At 33.5% G+C, this 12,140-nt stretch overlaps 1 protein-coding gene across 1 annotated transcript in view; it reads left to right on the top strand.

The window, feature by feature from the left end:
• LOC134280995 (uncharacterized) overlaps positions 1 to 8,316 on the top strand; it is a 28,937-nt gene extending 20,621 nt beyond the window's left edge. Inside the window, 2 exon segments of the mRNA XM_062763449.1 lie at positions 6,704 to 7,771; positions 7,873 to 8,316. Of these exon segments, the coding sequence (XP_062619433.1) occupies positions 6,704 to 7,771; positions 7,873 to 8,316 (1,512 nt within the window).
• The last annotated feature ends 3,824 nt before the right edge of the window (positions 8,317 to 12,140 follow it).

The raw sequence follows: 12,140 nt of genomic DNA on the forward strand, positions 1-12,140 counted from the left end.
GCCGAATGCCTTAGTCGAACGATATTTGAATTTTCATTCAATTTTAACATATTCGTACCAGTTTCACTGTTTGTATTTTACAGACTAGTTTACAATATATAATCTACGCTATTATCATAATACAACGACTTTCTGAACTATTACGATGTACGGAGTGCAATAAAATCTGTACATCAATGTATTTAATTTCAAAATCAATATATTATATGCACGTTTTATCTAAATGCAGGATACAAAACGTCCGTATTTGTCTTTTCTTTACACAATGGCAGTTCATATACCCCATAAGTGAAACCTTGTGTCCGTCAATGATCTTTAACAGGTAAACAATTAAAGCGTGCATGTCTTTAATAAAATCAAACAGAGAGTGAGAGCTTGGGATAAATTAAACTTATGTATTTTTTGTGCAGACAATCAATAATTTTATGAAAATAACATCCAAGAAAAACATGGTTTTATTACTCTCATATTAACTGTCCCCGATGTACATGTAATTACAATTTTTAATAGCTGTTTACTGATAATTAATATACTTTCTGAATTGTTGTATCACGTCAGATCTTATTTGAATCTACAAAAAATAAACAATTGCCCTCTCCATTTAAAAAAAAGTTAGAGGTAAATAATTATTAAATAAATACACATGTTTGATTTTCTTTCCCACTCTGCCTTTTTGTCATTTATGCGGAGAACTTATTATAGGAAAGTTACACTTGAAGACTGTATTTATGTTTGACTGATTCGGCATATGATACATCATGTTTGATGTTACAGTGCAGAAAAAAAACTCTCTTTCACATAACCTTGACAACACTGTTTACCTTTTTTAAGCTATACAAAAACTGTAGAATTTGAAGACATGTTTGCCGAACATACATCGACGTAAAAATACTTTCCTTTGAATAGATATACCATACCTTTAATTTAACATATGAAAATATTGTTCTGCAAATACATGAAATGAGCATAGTTCGAACGAAAGTCGAGTACAACCCTGTTAGTTACTCATTGGAAGTTAAAAAATATATTTAACGGACATTTTCCAAAATGATTAATAGATTGTATCGGATCTTTATTACTCTCAGAATTATGGAGCAAGTATAATTTTAATCAGAATGAAAAACAAATAAATGGCAATTAATAACTGTTCTCCCGATAAGAATATATTTATATACCCCTCTACTTACACACATAATAAAATTTAAAATTATTAAAAATATTTCTTATTATTATACTGGAAAAAATCAAGACAAAAAAAGAGGTCGTAGCTGTATACTCTCATCATTAAATTAGTTTTGAAAAATAAAACCTGATGATTTTTTGTTAAATTTCTACGAGTCATTCTGCCACTCCTATTTTCTATTAATGAATATACAGGAAGATGTACGTGCATGTTGATTTTTTTCATACTGGATCAAGAATATCAATAATGTTAAATTAATTAATTTGAGGGAAAATTTAGATTGAAAGAATGGAATAAAGTAATTGAATAATGAGCACGTGCATGCACGTTCGACATATTCTTGTGCTGTATCTTGATATAATAAAATTATACAGTTTGTCAAAGATCAGTCTTTTTTGTCTTGTTATTTTTTAAGCAAAAATTACTGTAAACCAACTTTTATTCGCGTGCGAGAAATTTTCGCGATATTCGCAAGAGCCTCGGCAATGCGAATATTTCTCACCGCGAACGTGCCCTTAAAGTCTCCTTTTCTATTAAAAACAGTTCCAAAAATTGCTTGATCGCGAAAATTATTCGTCGCGAACTAGTTCTCTCCCTGTCAATCGCGAAATAAAGTCGTCCCGAATAAAAGTTGGTTTACAGTAAATGCCAAATAAATTATTATCTTTTTTTTCTTTTACGAAAGGACTGATATATGTTCCCAATTTATAATAATTTTTTTTTTAATGGACTCTAAATACTGGTATAAAAATTAAAGAAAACAAATAGATAAATATTCATGTAACTATCTACCTGGAAAATTAAAATGCATAATTCATTAATTGCTTTAATAAAATAAAGAAAATATATAAAAATATAACATACAGCCCAGATCGGAGAATTAAAAATATAGAAATATAAGGTAGGATTTTACAATTATCATTATTGGTTCATATTGTATATTAACACACTTTCCTTGTGTGTACAAAGTTTGGATTTATATCGAATAACGTCAAACATTCGATCTTTTATCCCAATCGACAGATCAATATGCAAGTTTGATTTGTCGACACACTGATTGGTTAAATCGCTGATCCTGATTGACAGCTCTGTGAAGAAATACCGAACGAGCAATCGTTTTCTGGGATCGCTACTGAATTTGGGGTTTTCTCTGTCTCCGCTACGGGTTCGCTCGGGATCAGCCCTAGCGTACCCCGAGTGAACTCGAAGGGAACCCACAGAGCGAACCATGGGTCCGCTCTGGGTTCGCTTTCTATTAGGTTGTATTCGATCAGTACTGTATCTACAGTTTATAACAAATCAGGCCCGGGATTATGAAACATCTTAGCTTAAGTCAAAAAATGTCTTAGATGCTAATTTTTTTAAGAGGTTAAGCAGCCCAAAATGAAAATGCTTTCCGATTTTGTATTATCATTCTGCTGTCATATGCAAATTAAGAGTTTCCTTTAACAAGTTTTTAAAATTTTACAGATGATAGAAATTTTGACTTAAGTCTAAGTCTGTTTCATGATCCTTGGGCCATAGCTACATTGATATATGGCATTTGTTAAGATACTCTTGAATTATTTATAGATATTGCGTCACTGTAGCTATTACTTTTATTGTGTGACGTCACTCGTTCCCCTTCGGAAGTTCTCAGATGTCGCGACTACAGCACGTGATCGTCTACGACACCGCATACCCCTGTGCTAAAAATAGCGACAGGTAAAACGATAAATACTAGTAAAACAAACGAGGCGGGACACTTTGAGAGGGATGAGAGAGGTCCTAGGGAGTTTGGTATAATGTTACATTACATAAGCTCAAAATCTTCTTGAAATATTGCTCGGAAATGATAGTGTTACACACAGACAGAATGTATAAATTTACGATCTTAAACTTTGACCTTTTTACCTCAAAATCAATTGGGGTCTTCCTAAGGCCACAGGGAGTTGTTATCGTAAATTTCATAGCAATAGCTCAAATGGTTCTAGAGATATCGTATGGAAACGAAAGTGTTATAACAGACAGAATTTGCTTATTTGTGACTTTAATCTTTGACTTTTCACCTCAAAATCAATAGGGTTCTTCTTATTCCACAGGGAGTTGCTATGCTAAATTTCATTGCAAAAGTTCAAAGGGTTCTCGAGATATCGTGTGGAAACGAAAGCGTAACAGACAGCAGACAGAAAGACAGACGGATAGACAAACCCAAATTAATATCCACCACTTTTCAAGCGGGGAACAAAAAGAGATTGCAGAATCTTTTTTCAGAAGTGGATTTAAATTTGCTTATTCAAAGTGCTGAATCAAAAACTCTTTTAAAGAGTGGAAAATATTAATGTTGTGGAAAATTTAAACACGGATTTTTGTCATGAATTTGTTATTTTGTAGTATGATTAACTTAATTTCCTTGCATTTGGTTTTCCTGATTTTTTTCCTAACATTTTTATCTGGGGTTTCTGGATATATTTAATCTTAATTTCACTTTTCTTTTTGTTTTTATACCGTCCAATTTTGTTATCATTGCCATCCGATTATATATTATCAGACTGGTAATTATTATTATCGGACGGCTACAGGTAAATTTTTTAGACTGCGAGAACAAAGGCTTGACGTCACAGCAATGTTTTAAGATCTGTGATTATTAGCTAATTCAAACATACAATTCACTATAACTGAGATTTTAATCAAACAATTTTACCGTCTTTCAATTCTAAAAAGAAGAGCAGTTAAGGGATTTCGACCCTCAGCCAAGACGGACAACTCTTTAATTCATAATTTACCGTATATATTAATTCCCTATACGTAGTTTTTTTGTGAGTTACATTTTAGCCCAATAGTCTATATCCGACTTATAAGCGATTCAAAAAAGGACATACTTGCGTTTCAAAGGAGGAAATACTTCAAAATCATAATAGGTTGGGTAATTCTAAAAACTATAAATAAAATTTAAGAATTTAATATTTTCATGCAAGAATTTTCTTTATATGCTTCTCAATGTGCTTTAATGTTCTTAGAGACTTCGCAGAAAGGCCTAATTTAAAGTAGAATTTTTTTTCCCATAAATGCATTCTTTAGATACCAATGTTTCTTATTATAATGACACAATATAAAATTACAAGTGATTTATGGAGCTTTGGAAAGAACCTTGAAGGTCATCAACGGTATTTATCAGTCTCAACAGGAAAGTCGACAGTAATTATCAGTATTTATCAGCAACAACTAAAATAATCAGCATCACCAGTAGTAATAACAGTAAATATAAGTTATTATCAGCAAGTACAGCACCGTGTCAGTAATTATAAAACATAACCAGTAAAAAAAAATGGGATTCTCAGCACTTTTTTCATCCAGTAGTGTGTGATATGTGATGTTAAAATAAAACACAAAACCCTTTTGTATAGACTAAAAAAAACGAGGAGAAAATAGACAGAAATCTTGCTAGCATAGAAAACTTTTAAGACAGATGTGAACAGTCTTTAATAGAAGGATATGGAAATAACGAACAGTATTCAATCTCAACGTCCATTATACAAATATACAAAATAAGAGCAGAGCAAACACGGACCTCCGAAACATCAGAGGTGGGATCAGGTGCCATAGAGGAGTTAGCATCCCCTGCCGATCGGTCACACCCGCCGTGTGCTCGTAGTAATAATCAGGAAATAACGGAAAAAATCCGTGGTCAAATCAGTGTGTAAATAATGAACTAGCAATTGGTATGAAAAACATCAGTCAGCATTTCATTCAATGATAAATTGTATTTGCTGACGAGGTCATTGTATCGACCATTCATTTTATTCTACAAGAAAACCCAGGTCTGTACGATAAAAGACACCCTTAATCTCGCACAACACACCCTGCTATATTTACTGAGAGATTCAATATGAAGGATGTTATAATGCGTTTGAGTAATATTCGAGTAAAAGAGACAAGAAAAAAAACATGTCAGAAATGCGTGTTTGCTAAAACTGATGTCATACGTCATCACCGTGTTAAACAGAATTGAAACAGTAACATATGTTAATTATATAAGACACGTTTCCTGCGTGACATAAAACTTGGTCTGGATCAGTGATACAGAAGGTGACACACTACATTTTCTGGCTGTTATAAAACAGTGGGGCTATGCGGTAAACACCGTTAATATCTCCGGTGATCTCATATATATATAGACAGTGATCATAACATTGATAAACGTTCTAGAGATAAAACACCATGGCGACCAGACTGTGTCTACAGCTTCCCATCCATTGGTTGCCTGACTGACAATAAAAGTCGTTTTCACAAAAATTCTTAAGATAATCCTAAGTGCAAAATCTATCGTAACTTTACGAGAGCCCGTACCCTCTCTTAAGTATTTTCAAACTGATTTTAATATCTAAATATAACCACAAAAATCAAAATACACATAAAATAGATTTTGTAAAAGTAACTTCCAATATTATTACATATTTTCCTCGCGCTTATTTTGGAAATATCACATGAAATACACTACAAAATATTTATGATATCAGTTTCACTTAAGATTTTCGTACGACCTACTCTGAAGTCATACTTGTGATTGTGACGTCACATTTCAAACTTTTTGCTTACACTCGTTATTTGTTGTCAGTAAAGTTAGATATATTTTTATTACCATCTACTCATTCAAGGATTATAAAGCATAGTGTGACTGCCGTCAAATCTTCACAGATAACATTGATGTTTCATTGAAGTCATTCAAAGTACATAATTTTCATGCCTCTTTTCTATAGACAGATTTGTGTGTTTTTAATTCATTTTGTTCTATTGGCAGTCATTGTATGATCATTATCGACGACCAATTTAAATGCAAGGTTCCGTACTTTGAATCGCATTGTCAGATAGAAAAAAGAAGCATTTTAATGTACAAAAGGTGTGTTATTCCGATATTTGGATTTGTAAACATTTGATAAGTAAGTAATTTGATTCCATTTTAAATTGAACACAGAGTCATGATTAACAATATATATTTAAAAATATATTTCTGTTTAATTTCGATTTGATATGTATGACTATCTAACAATAATCAGTATATGATAACTTAATTAAGATTAAGTTGAGAGAGAGAGAGAGAGAGAGAGAGAGAGAGAGAGACAGACAGACAGACAGACACGCAGAGAGGGAGGGAGAAGTAAACGAATTGTATATTGTGTAACTTATATAACCAGGTGTATTTGATATCGATTTGATGACCTTCATTGGTTTTCCTTCCTCCTGTATTTAATCTAGTTTGGTCAACTGATTTAACAGGCACGTGAAAAATGCATGCATTGAGTACAATGATGCTTAAATTTTCTTTTAGATGATTAATTTTAACTTTTTCTTAAATAATTCTTCTAAAAAAGAAACAGAATGCATATTTCTAAGATGCTTTTAAACCTGAAATATTTCATTAATATACATGTATAATTAATTTATTTGTACAGATTTTATAACTACCGAATGCGCTTTAAAATCATGGACAATGTAAGATTCAAGACCTAGTGTAAAGTTTGGCAGTGTTCTCAATGTCAGGGGGACACAGAAGTCTACTGTAAGACGTGTAAACATGACCTGTGTCTACAGTGTAAAGAGAGACATATTATTGATATACACACCAAAAACAATGACGTTGTGATTTGCCGTGAGAAATATGACTATATTTCAAAACAAGATCCCTTTGTGAGACATCCAGAGAAAGTTTATGACAAGTACTGTCACTCATGTGAAATTCCCCTCTGTGTCAAATGTAAAGAACACAAAAATCACCATGTACTGGATATAAGAGTAGCATATAAAACAAACAGACAACAACATAAAGATATCATTCACAACATCAGAAGTGAGACTCTCTATAACAACAGTTGTGTTCTGGCAGGAATCAAAGCTGATATAAAAACCTATCACCCAGAAATCTCAAATAATCAGTCAAAGATGTTAATAAAAGCTCAGAAACAATATATAAAGTACGTTATAGACGCTGTCATATGTGATGTTAAAATCAGATGCAAAAAAATTATTCAAAGTTTACAACAGCAGAGGAGAAAAATAAACAGACATTCTGCTAGTATAGAAATCTTCGAACACAGATCTGACCACTTGGAAAAGAGACCGCTTAAATTCCTTATATTCCTAAAGACAACTGGTGTACACAAATTAAAGGACACTCCTAATCTCACACAATACGCCCTCGTCTGTCTGATTGAAAAAATCAACACAGAGGATGTGACTGATTTACTGGGTGAAATCCAAATAATAAAGACAGGTAAAAGACAAGTGAGAAATGAATGTCTGCTGAAACTGATGTCTACTCCTGTATTACACAGGTCTGTCACTGTACCAGGTGAAATACTAGTATATCATATTTCCAGTGTGTCACCAGACCGGGCCTGGATCAGTAATAGTGAAAATCTTATCTTGATAAACTCAGACGGTGACATACTATATCATCTGACAGATGTAATGACTCTTTGGGGACAACACACAGTGAATCTGACTGGTGATCTTATTTATATAGACAGGGATAGTAGCATTATCAAACTCTCTAAAGATTACAGAACAAAGTCTACACTGATGAACAAAAAAACCCATGGATACTACTATGTATTTACTCCTCCCACCTCAACGGCGATATACTGGTTGGAATGCATTCCAACTATTCAGTAATAATAGCACGCTATAATGACAAAGGACAACTCAAACAGACTATACAGCACGGCAACACAGGCCAGGAACTATTTTCTTATCTTTCTTACATCACAGAGAACCGCAATGGAGATATTATTGCGTCTGGCTTTAGTGAAGTGGTGACAAATCGTGGAGGAAGACATCGTTTCTCCTACAGAGGTCCTACATCAGTATCAGCGCTATATCCACGTGGAGTCTGTACTGACGTTTTGTCAAACATCCTGGTGTGTGATCTTAACACCAGCACAATACATATGCTTGACAGGGACGGCCACTTCCTGTCTCTGATACTGACACGACGACAAGGTATGAATAGACCAATGGGCCTGAGTTATGACGACAAAACTCATCTTCTCTGGGTTGGAGTATCCTACGGGGAAAAGAGCTTGTGTTTATACAGACACATAGAGAGGCAGGACTATCTACAGTATATAACAAGTCAGACTAAAATAGATGTATGACATTACACATTCTGTACTGACAGGGCAATCGGACAAGTAAATTATATATATGACGAACACATACATACAAAGAAATATGTGAAAGGCCTTTGTATCTAGTTACTTATATATATACAACTTCATATTAAATGTAGCAGTAGTAATAGATAAACAGAGGTAATCAAAGATTACGAAGCTCACCTCGACTAAAATTATCAGTGAAATTATGCAAATCTCACGTCATATTTTCTTAATATCTCGTATTTATCCGACGCAGTACTGTTAAGGCCTACTATGAGAAATCAACGGAAAAAAAGACGTGCATAAAGGGGTATTTTAAAAATTGAATTTATTTTAATTAAACTGTTTTTTTTTAAATCTCAGAACCTTAATGAAAAAGCATAGTAAAACACACTCTGCACTGTATGATATTAAGTCCCATCGATGGATAGTCACGTGATAAATGCATAGTTCGTGTACCGAATGTAGGTCATGAACAAATTTCAGTATTGCAAGGGCATACCCTAGTTGAAATTAAAAATTCAAGCTATTAATTCTTTATGCATACTTTGTAGGTTCTGAAAAGTGCTGCTGCTTTCAATAGAATTCGCGTTTTAATAGTTAAATTTTCAAGTAAATAAGCCAATGTCGAAATATGTGCAAGGTTGTGTTTAACCCCTTATATGGTATATACACATTTCTATGCATGTAGCGTGAAAAATGTATAGTGGAAACAAATATTCATAAATTTGTTAATACTGCAGATATCAAGGACTTCAAGTTCATGGGGATCAATCTGTTCCCAAAACTTTAATCTGCTCTCTTATATGGAAAATATAAGTCAGATTCAGCATCCAAAGTAAGCCTGATAGTGCCCATCCCTAGATACATCATTCATGCAAGTTTGGTTCAGGTAGGGCTTATAGTTACTTGGGAATGAGCATGCAGGTCAGATCCAGCATCCAAAGCACGTCTGATAGTGTTCATCCCTAGATGCAGCATCCATGCAAGTTTGGTCTGGGTAGGGCTTATATTTCCTTGGGAATGGACCTGGTCCAAAAACTTTATCCTGGTCACTTATCTGAAAAATGTAGGACAGATCCAGCACCCAAAACACGTCTTGTAGTGTCCATCCCCAGATGCATCATCCATGCAAGTTTGGTCAAGGTAGACCTTATATTTTCTTGGGAATGGACCTGCTCCAAAAACTTTAACCTGGTCACTCATCTGAAAAATATAGGTCAGATCAAGCATCCGAAGCAAGTATGGTAGTGTCCATCCCTAGATGCAGCATCGATGCAAGTTTGGTCTGGGTAGGACTTATAGTTACATGGGAATGGAACTGCTGCAAAACTTTAACCTGGTCACTCATCTAGAAAATGAAAGTCAGATCCAGCATCTCAAGCAAGTATGGTAGTGTCCATCCCTAGATGCATCAGCCATGCAAGTTTTGTTCAGGTAAGGCTTATAGTTACTTAGGAATGGACTTGCTCCTAAAACTTTAACCTGGGGGGCCTTCGCTAATGCCGTCGAGGAGAGCTAAAATCTATATGTTTAGCACATATCTACATATTGTCCATTTTTACAGTATATATAGGTCCAAATTACATGGTAGCATAATCATACAGTTGTACTGAAGAATCTTTTTTTAAATCTTTATATAGATAAGTAAAAAGAAGTGGATGTCGGGATGAAGGAAGTTTTAAACTTAATGAATAATATCTAAATGCATGATTTAAATGAAATGGGGAAAATAAAGGTAGAATTCCGATCCGTCACTCAACTTTAATAATTGGGACCCCCTTAATATATTGCTAGATTCTCAGTAAATTTTTGCCTGCCCGAAAATAAAATTAAAATGTTTTTATTTTGACATACAAACCAGTATATAATTCAAAACTAGCCAATGATAGATTATATTTGCTAATAAGTTAATTATAATAACCTTAATATTTACGAAATGTAATGACCTCAATATTTACGAAATGTAATGACCTTAATAATTACGAAAAGTAATTATAATGACCTTAATATTTATGAAATGAAATGACTTTAATATTTACGAAATGCTAACTTTAAGTCCCTGTAACATCAACTTATCAGTGAGTAGCCTGTCTTGGTTTCCATGCAAGAGTTAACTCTCTAAACAAAAATCGAAGAAAAAAATCTCTCTTTAAAAGCCCATTCTTTTTTATTTTCAGATTGTTGATGCTCATTCAGTATATTTTACGGAACAAACCAAATGTATGGTACTGTATTTAGCACTGTCCATATATTAATTTATGAATACTGTATACAGGGTTATTTTCGCCCTTTCACACTTGCAAAACAATTTTGCAAGTAAGCATTTAATTTGCAAATATAACTAATCGTTGTGTTGTTAGCTGACTTGTGTCATTTCAATTGTAAGGCCTTTTCATAGCTGTAGAAACCGTAGGGCATGGGTTCGTACATGTAGTGTCCTCAACTGAAAATATATGGTGGCCCCCATCCACTCCCCAACTGAAATAGTTAAATTTAATGCCACTGCTTTGTTTAATACTTAATTTGACTTGTTTATTTTATCCATACTAAGGACTCACAGTTGATGTGAAAGGTCAACATGGGATGCTTAATCCTCCTTGGCACCTGATCCCACCTCTGACATTTCCGATTTTCCTCTGATATGTCCTCTTCACACAGTTGTGTAGTTCTTTTGTTTACATACATGTACATTGTTTAAATTGATCAGTATTCATTATGTTCACCTTTAACAATAAACCACTGCATGGAGCCAGTAAGATCTGTGATTGCAGGTTGGTGTCTGAAACTTGAGGATGTTGCACATAGAGAGATACTTCAATGAGGGAGTAGAAGAGGCAAACATGACAGAAAAAACATTGTCAAATGATTTGAAGATAGATGAGTTATACTGGGTATTTCATTTGGGCTAGGTCAATTGCGTTGGGTTTGCAGCTTTGGACACAAGTGAACTTTCCCCTTCCCTGATATATTATGACATATTTTTCATTTTCAGAACAGTAAAGACGGTATTAAAATACTAATGCAATATGCCTACTAGTCACATGCTCATATGTGCATTTCTTTTTACTGAATTCAAAACACAAATATATTTCATTTAGATAATAGAAATTAACACCTAAATAGAACGAATACTGCATTTAGGAGAAAACGCTTGCTTGTGGGTATAACTGTCTTTTAGACGGCATCTAGTTTTATTTCATACTAAAGTGAATCCTTACAGTGTTGCATAATACATGTACTCAGGTGACCTGTAAGGTCCTTGGGCCTCTTGTTTGTGTGTTTGCATTAAGGTAAGTCACTCGTCAGCCTTTTAGAAAAGTTCACGCAGAAGCTTTTTCTTCAAAACTACTTATCAAAATTCAATTTTTATAACATACATTGTATTTAAATTCAACAATGTAAATTTTTAAACATTCAATGAAAAAACTGCTCAAAAATCTACAAAGAAGAAAGATTTGTGATGGACTATTTCTTTTGGTGGAAGGATATTTAGCAGAAAACTCTGCAAATCTGCAAATTTATAAAATTTAATGTAATGGAAATTTAGCCTCATACTAGTATACTTTTACTCGGTGAATATTTTCCGTTTTGATATTGCTAAAAATATTTAATATAGGTCTTAATTTATATTTTTAGATCAATTTTTACACCTTCCCTCAATAAACTTTTTCAAAAAATGAAAATATATTAAAGAAGTCAAGGTTAAATTTACACCATCTTTTGCCTGAAAATCACATATTTTGACAAGTATTTCAAAATTAACATCACTGACCCCATTTTCTTTCATTATTTTCCTCTTCAATCTGTTCATCCGCAAATAA

This window comes from Saccostrea cucullata, unplaced genomic scaffold (assembly GCF_032062105.1).
Source record: "Saccostrea cucullata isolate Sc308-1 unplaced genomic scaffold, CSIRO_AGI_Scuc_v1 ctg5614, whole genome shotgun sequence".
Lineage (NCBI taxonomy): Eukaryota > Metazoa > Mollusca > Bivalvia > Ostreida > Ostreidae > Saccostrea > Saccostrea cuccullata.